At 31.4% G+C, this 18,094-nt stretch overlaps 2 protein-coding genes across 3 annotated transcripts; one reads left to right on the plus strand and one right to left on the minus strand.

Moving 5' to 3' along the window:
• The first annotated feature begins 1,201 nt into the window (after nucleotides 1–1,201).
• On the plus strand, nucleotides 1,202–6,161 carry LOC137932509 (CLIP domain-containing serine protease B8-like). 2 transcript variants are annotated; one of them, XM_068776156.1, is made up of 7 exons: nucleotides 1,202–1,325; nucleotides 1,816–1,955; nucleotides 2,784–3,249; nucleotides 3,974–4,090; nucleotides 4,601–4,802; nucleotides 4,892–5,088; nucleotides 5,645–6,161. In XM_068776156.1, exons 1-7 carry the CDS (start codon nucleotides 1,259–1,261, stop codon nucleotides 6,031–6,033), a joined length of 1,578 nt encoding a protein of 525 aa, XP_068632257.1. In that variant the 5' UTR covers nucleotides 1,202–1,258; the 3' UTR covers nucleotides 6,034–6,161. The 2 variants fall into 2 exon arrangements, with proteins under 2 accessions (XP_068632257.1, XP_068632258.1); XM_068776157.1 differs by having other exon boundaries at nucleotides 4,634–4,802.
• A 416-nt stretch (nucleotides 6,162–6,577) lies between these two features.
• Nucleotides 6,578–17,816, minus strand: sro (SDR family oxidoreductase shroud). The gene is made up of 5 exons (XM_068775667.1): nucleotides 17,792–17,816; nucleotides 11,190–11,445; nucleotides 10,121–10,278; nucleotides 7,685–7,850; nucleotides 6,578–6,922 (listed from the first exon to the last, which is right to left on the minus strand). Exons 2-5 carry the CDS (start codon nucleotides 11,434–11,436, stop codon nucleotides 6,579–6,581), a joined length of 915 nt encoding a protein of 304 aa, XP_068631768.1. The 5' UTR covers nucleotides 11,437–11,445; nucleotides 17,792–17,816; the 3' UTR covers nucleotide 6,578.
• Nucleotides 17,817–18,094: the final 278 nt, after the last annotated feature.

The following is an 18,094-nucleotide window of genomic DNA, read 5'->3' on the forward strand; positions in this document are numbered from 1 at the left end:
TGTATGTACAGACGCATGTAAGTACTAAATAATATGTGTTTTAAAGGTCCCATAGTTCATATTGTAAAACTTATTTATTTATTCATTTAGATACGCCATCCATAGTTTTACATATACTAAAGGTGACCCATCTTGATATTATTCAAGAAACAGCATATTTAATTTCAATTATTATAGATAAGAATTCTTATTCATTAAATACAAGATACTTAGTTGCGCACTTTTGTATATTTTTTCATTTTCATCTTTTCAGTCCCACTACTAGGCATAGACCTCCCCCAAAGATATTCTTTACTTATTATAAATTAAAAAGTAACTTCATGTTATCAAGCAGCCTTAGAATCCCTGTGGCACGTTTGCTCTAATTGTATGCCGATGTAAAGTGCCTCTGTTACCCTGATAATTGAATTTTGGATTTCACAGGCCGTGCGTATGCGTCAACTCCGTTTTCGTTTCAGTATCTGATTGGCCAATTACGACTGCAGCTTTGAAATTCACTTTGAGCGTTCGAGAAATTACCAGTGCTTTACCAGGAAACGTGATTGATCTCCTTACCGTGTTAAGACTGGGTAGAATAACATTATGTACATAATAAAAGTAAACGTCTTATATTTCGTCTTACTCGTGTTAAACTGAAAATAACTTTATAACTTTATAAATTTGAAATTGTCGCGTTCATCTGTACTTAATCTTTGCACCAGTTTTAAAATTACTGTAACGTTTTTCGTAAAATATATAACCTAAAAAAAAAAATAATTAAAAAGTTTTAACAATTATTTAACTTATGTAGTATCATTTAATAATTATTATGATAAATTTATTAACTCTGTAAACAAATGCATTATTAATATCATTGACAAATAAATAACTAATTTTCTGTATATCAATACTTATTACGGAGGCCTATGTCCAACAGTGGATGTCCAAAGGTTGTTTCGTAAATTTTTATATAACTCAAAATAAAAATATGTTTTATAAAAATTAAAATATGTTTTTTATATAACTCCGTCGATTTATTATTGATAGCAGAACGATTTACGGTGATATCGAAACTGTTCATTCATAGTAATGAGCGATTAAAAGATCAGTAGCAAATACGGACTCGCAAAAAGATTTTTTTATCATGCGATGTTGACGCTGGAGTTAATGTGAACATTGTTGTCAGATCGGACATGCAGTCGCATTCTGTTCATATATTGAGAACATCGTATAAAGTGGTGATAGTAAACAAAACCTTAGTAGATTTAAATTTATAATAATGCTCAAGTGTGTACTTAGTTTGGCATTTATATTTAACTTAATTCTTATTAATGCTTTTCATAAAGGTAATATTTTAAAATACATTAAAACTTTTTTTTTAGTTTAGATTATACGTCCCATTATGTGCAATGGTAGCCCAGTGGTAGCTGACAGCGACTTACAATTGTAAGTCTCGGGTTCGATTCCCGTGTTAAATTCTTATGTAATTCACATTTACCACGCTGCGATTGCCAATCCGCCTAACCAACGTGGCGATTAAAATTTATCCCTCCATAGATATCTTTAGGGAAGAACTATGCTTCTCAATGGATGACGATAACATTTCAATATTGTAGTTAACAAGCTTAAACAGCCTTTTAAATTGTTAAAAAAATTACTACAAAACTAGTGATACTTTAGGCTAAATTTTAAACTTGAATCACTTGATTTGAACCTAGAACGAGATATATGGCGTAATAATTTTAAATTCAATTGTAAGGAAACTTTTCAAAGCTAAGAATCCGATTGTAAATAAATGACGTGCGAATTTATTCTATATCATATTTCGTTATGCAGAACATTGTGCGCCATGTGTAAGTTCAAGAATTTGCCGACAATTTGTTAATATGAATAGAAGAGAACAACAGAATTGGCGAAGGCAATATGTTTGTACACAACCGATAGAAAGTCTTGGACCTATCAATGGAGGAGATTATGTGATTATATTTTTAATACATTACATAACATTATTAATTATTCATTTTTATTCATAAAAATCTGTTCCAGGCAATGTAGTGTCACAAAGAATTAAAATATTTAATGTTTATTATTGACCTGAAAATCCTTGAAATAAAAAATCCATCTTAATTGGTTATCAAGGTTAATTGAAATTTCTAAGTTTTAAAAATAAGCCAAATGAATCACTATATTTTTTTAAAAAAATCTGTTTTGTTCAATAACAAAAATATTATTATCTGACAGAAACAAGTATCTCACACCGGTTTTGTTGTGTATATTTAGGTATTTTTATACCGGCTCAGATTCATTCCGACTTTAGACCTTTATCTCACACATGTTATTAAACGGAAAAAAACTAGGTAATGGTCGTAGTTTAATCAATTGCTACAACTATTCATTTTAATTATTTTGAATTATAGTTACTCTTTTTCTTTAAAAAAAAAGAGATGTAACAAATAAGTAAAGGTGGCTTAAAAGAAAAAACCTCTTGATTTCGTGACATAAACCAGCAATTTCTTTGCTAGTCGCTTTAAGAAATGGGATTGTGCATTTTGATTAGCTACCTTTTTTTTTCTTGCGCTTTGCTTTTTGCGGTAGTGCACACCAAGATAACCATTTATAAAAAAAAGCCTACTGTGTTAATCTTGGTCAACATATATTTAAAAGAAGCGGACCCTAATATTCTTACATGCCAGAAAGAATTTTAGTTCTTACCTATGTAGATAAATTATTACCATTCACGTTCGCACATTTATTTACGAATAATTTTTTAATAAAAATAGTTTTTAAGTAATTATTTCTTTTAGGTTTGTTGCCCCGGATTAAGTGTCACGACTAATGTTAATGAACAACAAGGACGTACAAATAATTATAGAATTAAACCAGAACATCAACCGCAATACACTGACCAAAATTTTTACCGCAACAAATTTACCAACAATGAAAGAAAAAATATTCGAAGACTAAATAATAACAAAAATTTTGGAAAATCCCCTAATGTGACCAGTAATTTACGACCGATCGTTCAAAATCAATATCCACCAAGTTCTAATCCAAATTTAAAGTATTTCTTACCAAAAGTTACATCATCACCTAAACCACAAAATGTGTTTACAACACCGATGGTATATAATAGAACGATGAATAATCAAATTCTTAGTTCAAAGAATATCAATAGAAATATAGACAGTCAATGTCTAACTACCATTTTACCACCAGTCCCAACATCTGGTTGTTGTGGCGTTGATACATTTGGTACTGTAGGAATGCCAGGTATGTTATATTATTAGCTAATTAAAAGAAAGGTAACAACACACTATATTTGCCTAAGTGCACATTTCTCTCTATTTTTTACATATTGTGTATGTTATCTTTGCTAATAGTATAGTTTGTAGGCACCTGAATTAGATACTCACAAAGTAATTCCTACCAAGGGCAATGGGTTATTACGGCACTATTAATTTTATCTGTCCACGGTAGTTGTCAATGTTGATGTGGTCTATTCAGCGCATAAATTCATTAGTGATTGTAGTTTCTTTTTTTGTTTTATGGAAATAAACAAATATGGCTGATTGTATCAGATATCTACTAAAAAAATCCAATATTCATTTCTATACATTTCACATATTTACAATTTTATCGATAAACGTTGATATTATCTTGAATGGCTACAAAAAGATGTTTCGTAGATTCTACCTCTGTATTGACTGGGGTAACATATAATTATATACACTTTATATGTACTCGTACCTGTTGCCATTTTTACCGAAATAAATAGAAATTACCCTTTGTTACCATAACACATTTGAGAGCATTTATGGTTTTCTTTTTAATATCTATAATCCTTGTAATAATAAAACCCCGCCTTTACGACGAAAGCTGTAAAGAAAATTTCCCACTTAAATTATAACTGGCAATAGGTGCGTGCTTGTTTTTTGTATAAAATATTTATAATATTTTTGAATTAAATATTACAAAATGAAATAAATAATTACAGATATTCGAACATTTGTTTCTCAACGTGTCTCCGATTTATCTAACAACAATAATAGAAGAATAAATCGGCAAACTGAAAATGACAATGTTACTGTAGATTTGGACAATCGCATTGCAGGTACGTTCAAACTTCTAAAATAATTTATATACCATAGAACAGTCTTTCCCAACGCGGAGCCCAAGCCCCAGTGGGGGAAGATTTGATTATTAAGGAGGGAAATTCGAAAGTGGACTCGTCACAATGTCAACCCTTTCGCTTTAATATAAAAATATAAATGTTACGTAGGGGAGCGTAAGAGTTTTAGAAAGGGCATAGCACATAAAAGAATAAAAAATATTCCCATAGATTGAAACATGTTCAGTCGTTACGGTACAGTCCGTTCGCGTTAAGAATTAAGTAAATCATTATTGTCCAACGGCCTATTCGAGTCACGCGACCTATCCAATCGTTTCTTTCGGTGTTGCGTTCAACTGAAATTCACTACTTAACCCGGCGGACAATGACGGTTTGCTGCACTCTTAACGCGAATGTTTTTAATAATTAATTTTTAACAGCTCTACTATAAAAGGAACAAGCGTAAGCAACCTTTTTCGTCATATAATTGTTGTAATTTTTTTGTTTACATAGGTCCGTTTTCTACAAATATTAATTTTATCGTAGGTGGTTCCGAGACTGAGCTAAATCAGTTTCCATGGACCGTGCGTCTAAAAACTACTTATGATTTCGGTAACAACATAACTGCATTCGAATGTGGTGGAAGTATTATAAGTTCTCGGTACGTTCTTACTGCTGGGCATTGCGTATCAGAAGATGGAGCCACTCTCAGAGAGTAAGTAGTGAATGGTATTGAATCGAAATTACGTTGTTATTCGTAAATGTTGCAAATAGATTTTGAATTGATTTATGGCATATTTTCAGTCTTGTTGTTTATATGGCGGAATACGATAAACGCACTTTTCCAAGAGATTGCAAAGTCAGTACTAATGGTATGTCGTCATGTGTCAATAATGCGGCGGTTAAAGCTGAAAAAATAATTCGCCATTCAGCATTTGACAGTAGAACCCTCAACAATGATATTGCATTGATTCGTCTCCAGGAATTCGTTCCTTTTACAGGTAATCTACTAATTATTTAATTATTGTATGAGCGTCTATTTTCACCACAGAAAAACGATTCTGACCATCTAATGTCTGATTTTATACATATCCTTGTTTTTTTCACTATTTGGGTAAATCTCAAAAATATTACCAAACACAAACTTCCTCTAACGCCAAATATTCGCGCAATATTACGGCTATAAAGAGATTAAAAATCATCTTGCATTCTATAATTAACTATATTGCCATTTTACCACATTGCCATATACCAATAGGACCCGTTGGCAGTGGTGGTAAATAGATTGTTTCCACCCTATCTTTCCAGGGAAGTCGTAAAAATCGACTAAAGGAAAACCGCTCACAGATAATAGGTAGCAGCATCTTCCGAACATACTTGAACTAAAAAATCTTGAAATGAAGTAACCAGATATTTATGTCATAAAATAACTGTGATGGATATATTTATCAATAAAAAACATAGTTCACTATTATTTCAACACTTTTAACGCATTTACAGTGAGTCTATTTTATACTTATTTAATAAATGTAATCAAAACCACACATTTTATTTCAGAATTCATTAGACCTATTTGCTTACCTTCAATCAACATAAATAACGAAGCACTCTTCGGCTTGCCACTACCTGTTGCCGGATGGGGACGTAACGGACCTTACGTATCAAATGTCAAACAATCAACGGTCCTTAACCTTGTTGATCGTAATACTTGTCTCCAATACTACCCATACCTACAGCCTTCACATATATGCGCGGTTGGAAAAACCGGAGAAGACACATGCAAGGGAGATTCGGGCGGTCCACTAATGGCTCTGTCCGGGGGTGTATATTACATCGTCGGTATTGTAAGTGGCAAGAGATCAGACGTACCCTGTGGTACAGCTGTACCTACACTTTATACAAATGTATTCCAAAATTTACAGTGGATCAGAGCTCAAATGGAATAATTCATTAATAACTACGTTGAAATAATATTCTCAAAAATATGAAATTTATAACAATTAACTTAACAAGCGGTTTAAAGTTCAATTGCAATTGTGTTTTATTTTTCACGTATAAACGTTTATAAAAAATAATATAGTAACAAAGTTAATGGAATATTAATATAAATTGTCCAAGTATGTTGTATGATTAGAAACGCAGGTTATAAACCACTTAAATTATTTATAATAATATTTAATACTTTATGACTCTCTCTCCCTCACTCGAGTTTATCGCTCGATATTTAAAATTAAAAACGGTTTACGTTTTCTATAAATTTATATTTGGTAAAAATTATATATCATTACTATAAAAGAGTACACATATTTTATCTATTTAATAATTAAGTATCATTAAAAAAGTATCATAATATATTTGTATACAAATACGATTGAATTCAATAAATAATAAAAATGAATCACACGTTACTTCTACTTTACTAAATCGCAAGAATTTAACTAGAGTTATAAAATAAAATCGTTTTTTCTGTTCATAAATAAAATTCTTCGTTTTATGCAACCTGTGGAAAATTAAGAAATTTATTAATTAACCACCTATGTAGCCCATCAGATAAAGGTAATTTAAATAAATTGTAGTAAAACTTGTATCTCCATGATTCTACTTTATACAATTCTTTGGGCTGCTCATCCATTAGAGCCTTGACAAATGTTTCTATTATATTTTCATCTTTCATAGAATCGAATCTCGCTTCATTTGCAGCTGCACCCAGATATGTACAGAGAGTCTTGATTTTCTTCGAATATAGTGCTCTCTGTTCCTCTGACAAATGTTCCATCATATCATCACCTTGATCTTTTTGATAAGACATTAGATTACTGGAAGTAATGAATCCTCCTAGAATAAACATAATGACATGTTATTTTTCGGTACATTTTTAATTTAATGCGATAAACTTTAAGTCTAGCTAGACCAGTGTTTTCTAAGGTGGGTCCCACGCCTAACAAGTGGGCCATTCGATTGATAAGGGGAGCAGTTCTAAAACTATCCCGACACAAGTTAAATCATTTTGCTTTTATATAAAAATTATGACTGTTATGTTGGGGTCAAAAGCATTTTATAGAGACCTAGGTAGGGCATGACATAAAAAAGGTTGGGAAACACTGGTCAAAACCATATTCCTTTACATTTATTTTAAAATACATTAATGATAAAAATTTCAAGCACTTACAAGAGTTTATTACCTAATTTAACATAAATAATTACAATAGTGCTACCGAAACTGCTGTACTACGCCTTTAGTATGTCCGCGGCGAGATAGGAATAGTTTCGCCCGTGCTTTTTTTTCGCCGCCGCCCCCCTAACCGCGCTTTCCCAAGGCGGAGTACAGCAATTTCGGTAGTACTAAAATAAAGCAATTTTTAAAATTATTTTATTATTTAATTACTCTCAGATCTTATGCAACCATGAATAAAATATATAAAAATAAAACAACATATGAAAAGTGATCGGTAAAGATCTTACCGTTTCGGAAATTTTGCAGTAATTGCAGGCAAATGGTAATCACGATTCGGTAAGCAAACCTTTTAGTGAATTAATTCACACAGAAACGTAAGGTATTAAATAATGTTTAATGCATATTTGGAAATTGTTTAGTACCTGGTATAAAAGCAACGACGTTTAAACCGTATTCACTTTGTTCGTGGCGCAAACTTCTCGTCCAAGCCAACAATCCCGCTTTGCTCGCACTGTATGGGCCGAAGCCAGGGAGTGGCTGTAATCCGCAATGGCTTGCTACGTTTATTATACGAGGCCGTACTAAATTCTAAAATCAAAAGTATTAAATATATTACGGTTAACGATTAGGCACTAAAATAATACAATATAAAACTACAACTAGATAAAGTGCTGACTTTTAATCACGTTTACGTAATTAATTCATTGTTAATCTTGGTATCCGCTAGCAAGTTTATAAATCCAAATTTTAAATTCTGTAAAACGAATTAAAACTTCTAGAATAAACTAGTTACATTGAAAAACAAATGACTATATTCGAAAGTAATGATCGTTAAGATATATAAATGATCGATAAGCGGTGCAAAGATAAATTAATAAAGGTAGATGAATCAAGTTAATATAATAAAATACAAAGGTAAAATCAATTCAAAATTCAAAATTAAGAGGAAAAATAATCACAAGAAAACATCTTGTATAAATATGATAATGAATACTACTTACGATAATAATATATAAATATATCATAATATATGTATTTAAATGTCTACGTGTACTATTTATATAAACATAATAAATAATGAAATCGAATTATCGTAATGATTCCGTCAGCTTGTCAAGCAATTACCATTATGTATATTACTATTAAGAGTTGAAGTCAAAAGTTGTTTCAAAAACTTAATTTTTTGCAGTATAGATAATATATAAAAATAAATAACTGCATTAATTTATTTTAAAAAACCGACTTAAAAATTTAGTACATTAAAGAAAATTCATTCATTTTACGGGATATGACTACACATTGAGTAATAAATAAAGACAGAATAACTAAATAAATAATAAAATGTAATTATTTTATATACGAACCATTTATTTATTGATATAAATATTACGAGGCAATTGATTTGGCACTTCGAAAATAAGATCAAGTTCGGTTTTGTTAAGCGTTATGTTTGTCTATCGCGTTTACCAAGCTGTCGGAGCAATGTGTGATAAAGACAAATTTTACATAAAACTGAATCCCACCGATTTAAGCTATAGTCATAATCTTCTGCTTCAATATGGCAAATTATATGCCGATTAATACACATGCATTAAGAAATTAATACTAAAAATATATGTAACTACATTTTTTCATTTTCCTAATATGTGCACAGTAATAATTTTGTAGCAAAAAACGCAAGTAGATGTCAGCATTATGATAATTTTTAGCTTTAATACATACATCGCCTTTATTATAAGATATACGCCGAGCTTCACTTTACGTTCCTTAGTAAGGTACGCTATTTTCTTTTCTATGTTTATTTAACAAAAGCACTTCATTTCCATAAAAAAGTAAAACAGTAGATATTGAAGGATAAATGATGAGGGTGGGTTGCGAGCTCACAAGCCGTACTAATAGGTTTTTCATATCGGTCATGACCTTGTACCAACAAATTCTATGAATTTAGATGTTTTGTAAAACTACGAAATATCTTGTCTAATACCGCACAGTGCGTTAAAAGGAAGTTCTACGACCAATGTACTACCAGCAACCACTCTGACTTCTGGCCTCATTGGCAAGCACACATTCGCTTAACGAAATATGGTAAAAGCTGTACTTGAGACTTCTCTGCGAGAAAGATTTAGCAATGAGGAGATTCGGGGAAGAATTAAATAACCGACGTGGCTCATCTGCTTGGCAAGTTGAAATGGCAGTAGTAGTAATAAAAACTAAGAAGTAAATAATCACAATTAAAAATGTATAAATCTTATAATAAATTAAATAAATAAAAATAAACGAGATAAACAAAATGTACTACCTATATTTATTCATTGAAGCTAGGCGACGTAAGCGAGGCGAAGTATGAAAGGCATACAAAGAATGAAGTGGAATGCAAGAATTTCTGACAAACAAAAGAGGTATGAATGGATGACATTAAGAAGAAAGGAAAAAGCGTATGGAGATAAGAAATTTTAGTTAATAGATTATGATTGTAATCGTTATCTCTTTGTACCCAGGACAGGGGAAGTACGAGAGGCCCCCAAAATCAGATGCTATAAAAATGTGGCAGTAGCCAGACCATATAGCGCGCAGAACAGACGAGCCCTGGGACTTAAACTTCTGACTGACTTAACCTTCTTAAAGGTTCTGATTTCAAGGTAGGATAAACGACTTCCTAAAGGTCGCAAAAGACACTGAATGCAGACCGCTTCTAACTGCTTTTATTGAATATCCATCCAGGTCTTTGTTAAGCACATCTTTGGACGTTCTACAGTTGAAATGAAGAAGAGAGATAGATGATGAGGTTCTTTGTGATAATATGATGGTGCAAAGAAAGTTCTAGCTAGATTTTATAATAAAATTACATTGTCACTTACGTTTTTTGCGCTTTTCCTGAGTTCTGGTAAAAATGACGACACAACTCTCATAGGTCCAAGCAGATTGACATTAACAGTATTTTCTATTATTTTTGGTGTTTGCCATTCATAATCGCCGATTGTCATCACTCCTGCGTTATTGACCACAGCGTATAATGCTAAATAAAAAAAATATATAAGATTAAATGTAATATGAAACGTCTGTTGGCAAATGGTGAAGAAGGTATGGTGGTGAAGTCACTAGTAACTTTACCATTCGTCTTTAGTACACCCCTACTCACCAAAGTTAACAGAAATATTTTTGATTTATACACAACACATATTTTTTACAATTTGTAATAAGGGGCGATATACCAGTGTATCCTTTAATAATATCTTTACAACTGTCGTGATGACTTATGAAACTGAAACACGGTCTTTTACTTTGAACCTCATGAGCAAACTGAGATTGACTAAACAAGCCGTGGACTATAGCAGATTAATAAATTAAAGTCGCAATGAGCAGGCCACAGAGCACGTTGAACAGATGGCCGCTGAAGCCTTCTTAGTGTCCACCATGAATTGGCATGGACAGCGCAGGATATCCAAGAAAAGGTGAACAGACTACTTTGTTTAAAGGAAGACGTTGCATGCAGGCTACAGGCCGCTTTCAACCAGTCTTATTGGAAATCTATGTAAAGCAGTGGACGTCCTACAGTAGAAAGGATGATGACGGTGATGGACATCAATATATTCACCATCAGGTCATGCAACGCTTTAACGCAGTGGTACTGTTGTAAAGCAATAGCAACCGACCAAGATCCGGCTCTCTTTACCGCCCACTTGTCGGAATAATAAATAGGTTATATCGAGACGAGGTCCCCACTAGAAAGCCCTTAGACTTAGTCACTGAAGCGTCTGCTGAAGTAATCTAAGAGGTCGATAGCTTCCCAATCCGGGACGCTTATATGAAATTACGTACCTGTGAAACTTAATTATTTCACTTGTTACGTATTTCCAATATGTGCTAAATTTTTCTATGCACTCATATTTATCTTAGTTATGCATTTAGTAATTAATATATACTTACTGGAATCCGGGTGATCATTTATAACACTCTGTACATATTCATGAAATCCAACCACGCTGTTTATATTAGTCACATCGAGTGAATATGGATAAGCGGATAAGTTTTTCAAGGCACGTGAAGCGTCCGTTTCTGTTCCTCGCAACATGCCCGCAACGGTAATCAGACCTTCGCGAGCAGTCCGGGCTGCAATAGCCCATCCAAGGCCACTGTCACAGCCGGTTATCGCAACTACTCTCTTCAAAGGCATTGGTTTAATCTGCAAAATAAAAAAAAGAATATAAACATCTGCTAATAACTTACGATGAACTATTTTAACTAACTCGTTTCTAATTTCTCATACGTACCATATTTTTCAGAAATAATCAATTGTTTGTACGTATAAAGAGAAGGTCAGAAAGACACTGACCCGTACGCGCAAGATCCTCGACTTGGGATACGTAAAACGAGTATCGGGTATCGTTGCATATGTATTTAGAATATCATGTTTGAATTATTCCCGCTATCAGCTGCGCCCAATATTAAAAAAATTAAATCGACGTGTATTCTTTGTTACGAAAGTTTACATGGGTGATAACATTATCAGTGATTTTACTTTTAATAGAAATTTCAATAATAGAGGGACGAAAATATTTTATAGTTTATTGTAATCGCAGTGCATTGTTACTGAAACCTCTATATAGCGCCGTAAGAAAGTGCGGTAAGGTGGGGGCTAAGGAAAAAGAGCATAAACATCATTACTAATACTCCCCCTTCTCTCCCCGTCTCGCCGCGCGCTTACCTAAAGCGCGGTATTAAAACTGAATAAGTTGATTTGAATCATCCGGTCTACTAAATTACCATTCAAATATTAAATTATTTTTTATTACCATATATTTGATACTTTACTGTTATCGTTTGACCCACCAAGCAATGACGTATAAATGAAATTTGTACCTGGTTTGAAGTGCCGTATTGCCAGCGATTTATCGAAGTAATAAGTCCAAGTTGAGAGTAACGGTGACGAATGTAAATGTGTCGTAACCAAAAAATTATATTTTAATATGCTAAAGAGGTCATACTCTTGTAAGCGGTACTTAATTATATATAAGTTGATTGATTATGGAAATAAAAGCTTAGGTGTTAATGTATAGTTCATTTTCTGTCAATTTAAGTATGGTACACGGTATCCAAAAATCAATGGTTTCAGAAATAATAAATATCGTCACGGTAATATATCAATAAAAATTGTTTTCATAATTCGGATTATTTCATATTAAAATTAATTATTGTTTACAGATTGTATGTACAGATTGTGATGTACACTGCAATACCGGAAGTTATTGTTGCATACTATGGAAATAATAAATTAATATAATATATTTCAGAGTAATCGGAATACAAGATAATAGGGAATAGATCTAAAATCTTTAAAGTTGTTTGCTGACAAATGAGCTATAATAATCACTCCTTTAAACTATAAGTTAAATCTTATCTCTCAAGACATGGTAGCAAAAGAGACTAAAAAAATTGTGAAATAATTATAATATTATTTGGAATTGAATTGTGCCAATCACCGGAATTGATTTCAAATACTTCCTGTCATATGAAAATGCCGAATAATTCAACAAAGAGACGCCAATAAAAGAGGATCGTTTCAGCACGAATACCCAACTGAGAGATTAGACCTATTGAACGGAAACAATCTTGTATTTCCGGTTGACTTAACTCACAATCGAAATCAGCGAACTCTAAGTGTTACGTATAATAAACCGCAATGGCATTTCAACCCTTCAAAGCAATTTATAATTGTAAACAACTTTTCATTTGTTTAATGTATAGAAAAATGCAATATGAAATCAGTTTTTTAATACTGTGTATAAGGAAGGTAATAGAATATAGTAAAAGCTTTAAACAGTAGAATATTTAACTCTTCTCTTAATAGCTTTTACATCCATTTCCAATCATCCTGAATAAAGAAATCAGTCTAAAACTCTACTTGAATGCTTAATGTATATCTTCTGACAGTACAAAGTCTGCAAGGACAGATAGTAAACAATAATTGATTTTAATACCCGTTAATTCGAATTTAGAAACATCTTTTTCTTTCGTTTTAAACGCATGCAACTCGTCGGAAGACATTTGGATGATATACTCTTTAAAAAATTAAATCGCGAGTGCGTACCATACATTAATTGTCTCAAAATTAACTATACATTGATCCATTTGAAGCTTTTGTACTCTTGAAAATTTTGAAAATTTTATAAGGTTGAAAAAATATACCAAATTGTAAATTGTTTTTTGTTTAATACACGAGAAACTTATTTTCAAAAAAAACTTGCTAGTAATATGTAATAAGGAAGAAAAAGGCTGCTATCATTCTTTCTTAAATATTTGGCCTATATCTTTTTTAAAAAGCAATATTTTGAGAACTACTTATAAATTAAAACATAATGTTTAATTGTTTATAAATACGTACATAGGTACAGTTAAAGCAAAGTTATACTATTATTTCCAAAAACGTAAAAAAAGAAATACATTTTTTTTAAATGTACTAATAATATATACATTACAAAACATTATTCTAAGTACAATCTATCCAAATAAGTAAAAGTTGAGTGTCTGTTTGTAATATTTAAATAACTAATAAATATTTGTCTGTTTGTTCCGGCTAATCTCTGAAACGGCTGGAACGATTTTGATGGGACTTATACTCGTAGGTAGCTGATGTAATACGGGATAACTTTTATTTATAAAATTTATTGTAGAAAAATTCTTGAACGAAAAAAAATTAAACACGATAAATTTTTTATTGGTTGTACGAATTCCACACGAACGAAGTCGCGCGCACAACTAGTTATAAATAAAAATACCAAAGTAACTTGGATAAGTTATGTTATTAAGAAGATATATTTTTATTAAAAATTCTTTGATAAATTACGTCTGTATTCAAAAAGCGTTACACAGTGAAAATGAAATGGGAAACTGAATCCTTTCATTCAATTATTACGTAGTTCAACGACGCGAAAAACCAATTTATGAACTATTCATAGGATTGTATTTAATGAAAAGCCAAATAATTTCTGAACACTGTATCCACTATAAACTGTAAAATAATATCAACTAGCAAGTAATAATAGTAAGTGGTTACTAAGGAATTACGAGGATTAATAAATCCATCCTTTTTGAATTTTTGACGTTGATATAATAAATATTTATGTGAAGTGATTGGTCATTGCTTATGATAGTTTTAAAGGGTAAATGCTGTCAATTGATGTAAGGTGTACCTATCCAAAAATTAATACTTACTGAAATAATTAAAAATAATTATTTTTTGATCTGTCTCTACAGACTTTGTACTGCTAGAAGTTAAAACATTTCAATTTTAATGGTTTTTCTAACAAATTACCTATAATTTTAAAGCCACCAATAACCCTTTATTTAAAGGCTGGTCGAAAAAAGTACGATGCCAAAAATAAAAATAAAAGTTTGAAGGTTAATTCGTCCATTGTAAATCTTTTTAATGGCACGACAGGACAGGGTGCTGGGAACAACAAACCATCCCTCGCAGCGGGACATGCACTAATTGTGACGCGGTGCGGATGAAGCGACGTACCCTAGTTAATTTGTTGCATTGATTTTGCATAAATTTATTGACAAACGAGAGATAATCGCCTACATATATATTTTTAACATTTATGCGTATACGTATATACATAGATAAACATATATTAACAAGATAATTTGCTATAACAAGAGCTTATAACAAATATGAAATGTTACTAAAATTTCCAGTATCTTAACATCTTGATTAAACGTATCACATATTGACGTTTATTTACGGACATCAAAACAGCGCTACTCGCTTACATTAGTTGTTTTTATAGCACAAGGTTTCGGTATTCTATTATAGAGCAGTATAGCCGAAATTAATTTATTAAATAAATTAGTTATTAAAACTTTAGCTTAGATATTGTACTGAAGCTTAGATATTGCTTGAAAGAAGTTTTTAAATGTTTTTAAAGAAATTGGTGCTCTAACTATTGATTGAAGAAATAAAAATTAATTCGCGACCCCATTGGTCTGATTATATATACATTGCTATGCGTATATATTAAAGTTCATACAATATATCTTAAACCTTCTTTTTCATAGTTTGAAATCTAGAAATTAAAATTTATTATTTAAATAATACTTAAAGGATTCAAGAATTTTGAGTTGATCAAAATATGTGCAACTTGCATTGCTGAAATTGTTGATTTTATAATGCAACAGATTGTATATCTTATAGTAGTAGCTTATTTACGAACTAACTACACTGACCTTCGTATGATGTTAAAAATAATAAAGGATTAAAAAGACATGTTTTAACATAGATATATTGAATTTGGCTTTAAATAAAAATAAGTCATTATTGGTAGCACGGTGATTGAAAATATTAGTACAAATAAATGTTGTAAAAAAATTATGCATGTCGTATAACAGGACAAATGTTGTATGAAACATACCATTAACTATCCTGGAACACAATCTGGCGGAAGGACACTTAAATGAGCAAACATTATTACCACGACCAAGTCAAGGGAGGGCAAATTTCCCTCGAGAGCACTTTTCTTTAAAAGTGTAGGTCCGGTGACCGCCGTAAATATGAGAAACTATCTGTAGCTTAAAATCTTACCAGTAAAATTTTTTAACATAAACAAAATAAAATTAATACGTAAATTATCTCGTATGCTTCTATATAATTATTTTATAAATATATAAGTAGTAGTAAATGATAACTAACTAGTAGTAGTCGGTAACTAAATGATTGAATTTTGATGAACATTAGAAATAATTACAAATTGTTTCCTTAACAAGTTATCACGTTTCATTATCATATTCTTTTGTCAACCTTATTCGATTACATATTTACTTTCCGACTCCACAGCTTTTAATAAATATGTACAATGAATGTAATTTTTTAAATGTTCTTAGATTTTAATATTTTTTACGAATAAAATTAGCGCATAATCTTTTGTAACTTCTTAACTAACGCAATAATGTCATAATTAAGTAATACACAAAAAAGACCTATAAAATTCACTGAATAAGACAAAACTTTAATATTCTGAAGTGACGAGTAATATACTATATATTACTCGTCACTTAAAGACACAACATTGCCAAGTAATTTTTGCAATAAACCTGTTATGTAAGAGTCCGTATAAAACAATTTAAATATTTTTTTTTAATTCAATTAAAGATGATAATGATTCTAGTCTTGATTCGACCCTCTCTTGTACTCTGAAATCGAAATGCTAAACGCGTAACAAGTGATAGCTTAAACCGAGATGCTCTCTCAGTGACCCTTGCGCCCAGTCATTCTGAAAAGCGTTCGTCTAAGATAACAATCAGCTTTGATGTCTCCCAATCTGTGAAAATAACCATAGAATTTCCTGTAGAAGCTCACGAACCAAATTTCTATAAATACCTTAAGGTTCATCTTGTTCTCGGTCTAAACCTGAGGTTCTTCGTTTTCGACGGCGCCTTGCAAATCTCGACAGGTTGTAATGAATATGGAATACGCAATTTTTTATAATTAACAGTCGCTATAGTTCTTAAAATAACATCTGCCAACATCGGAACTTGATTTTAGAAAACGGATAAATTTTCGTAGACCACCGCTTACAAACTATGAAGGCCAATATTTTTTTTCATGCCAACGTAGATCCCCGTTAAGTTTTTTTTGAACTCCAGGGTATCCACGTGGACCATTTCGGGAAGTAATGGTCTAAAATTATAATGTCAAAGCGAACACCGCTGATTTGTGAAAAAAATGTACACCCTGATCACCTATTTTGCGCTTAAAAATTATAAAAAATGCCTATGATTTTTAATAACAAATTTTTAATAACCAATTTAGCAAAAATTTGTGAAATTCAAATTCGACTGCCATTTTTGACGAGAAATTCTTTGGGCTACGTCGGTGATCTAGATTTTTCCGCGAGTCTCCACATTTTTGAATCGATCTCGCATCGAAACTCCGAGTATAGCTCTCTCTATTACTTTCTGGGTGACCTTGAACCTTCTTATAAAGCCCGTGTTAAGCCACTAAGTCCCGAATCCTTAGGTCATCACCGGTAACAAAAGCCAGTCAAAAACCTTCGTTTCGCCAATACACTTTGTAAGTTTTTTAATCGTAGGTGAAACTATCTTCCGCCTTTATTTTGGCGAAACTTTATTTCTTCACGGTTTATTCGGTTATTTTAGAATTTAAAGCCACAACATGGAAAAACACGTTAATCTTTCGGGCACTGGGTAATGCATATTAAAAACGGAAACAAAAACATTTTTTATAATAAGTCGAACATTTTAGTATACTTTTCTCTGATTTTATCAATTTATTAACAAAAAGAGATTTAATGTTAAAATTATAAAAACAGTAACCAAAATCCAAGTGACAAATAATGACCTAAAAGATTTTTATTATGATAATAATATGATTTCCTCACATAGTTATAGATTCAAAATAACCGTCGTATAGTTCAAATTAATATGATCTAGTGTCTTTTATGCAGGCAAAGAGATTTAATACTCATTTAAAAATAAATTCGTTTGACTATTATGGATATTTTAAAGTTTACCTGTCTATAACAACCAGCAATATAAGCGTGATATAGCGTGTAATAGCGTGAGTGACAGTTGTAAGAAAAGCACATTACTGCTAAACAATCTGATTTACAAAGACTCGATGTTAATATTTATTTTTAGGAAATATTATGATTATACCTTCTAAGTGTAATCAAATCTTATCATATATAAATTTATTTACAATTTTAACTTATTATATTTTTTTAATAGTGCATTGTAGTATTCTGCTTTTATAAGAAGTCCGTGTAAAACAAAGATATTCACAATTGTGAAAATGCTCTAATAATAGTCTTTAC

The sequence above is a fragment of the Battus philenor genome, unplaced genomic scaffold, assembly GCF_028537555.1.
Source record: "Battus philenor isolate CCGP_79_NKW_IND1 unplaced genomic scaffold, ilBatPhil1.0.hap1 SCAF_9, whole genome shotgun sequence".
Classification (NCBI taxonomy): domain Eukaryota; kingdom Metazoa; phylum Arthropoda; class Insecta; order Lepidoptera; family Papilionidae; genus Battus; species Battus philenor.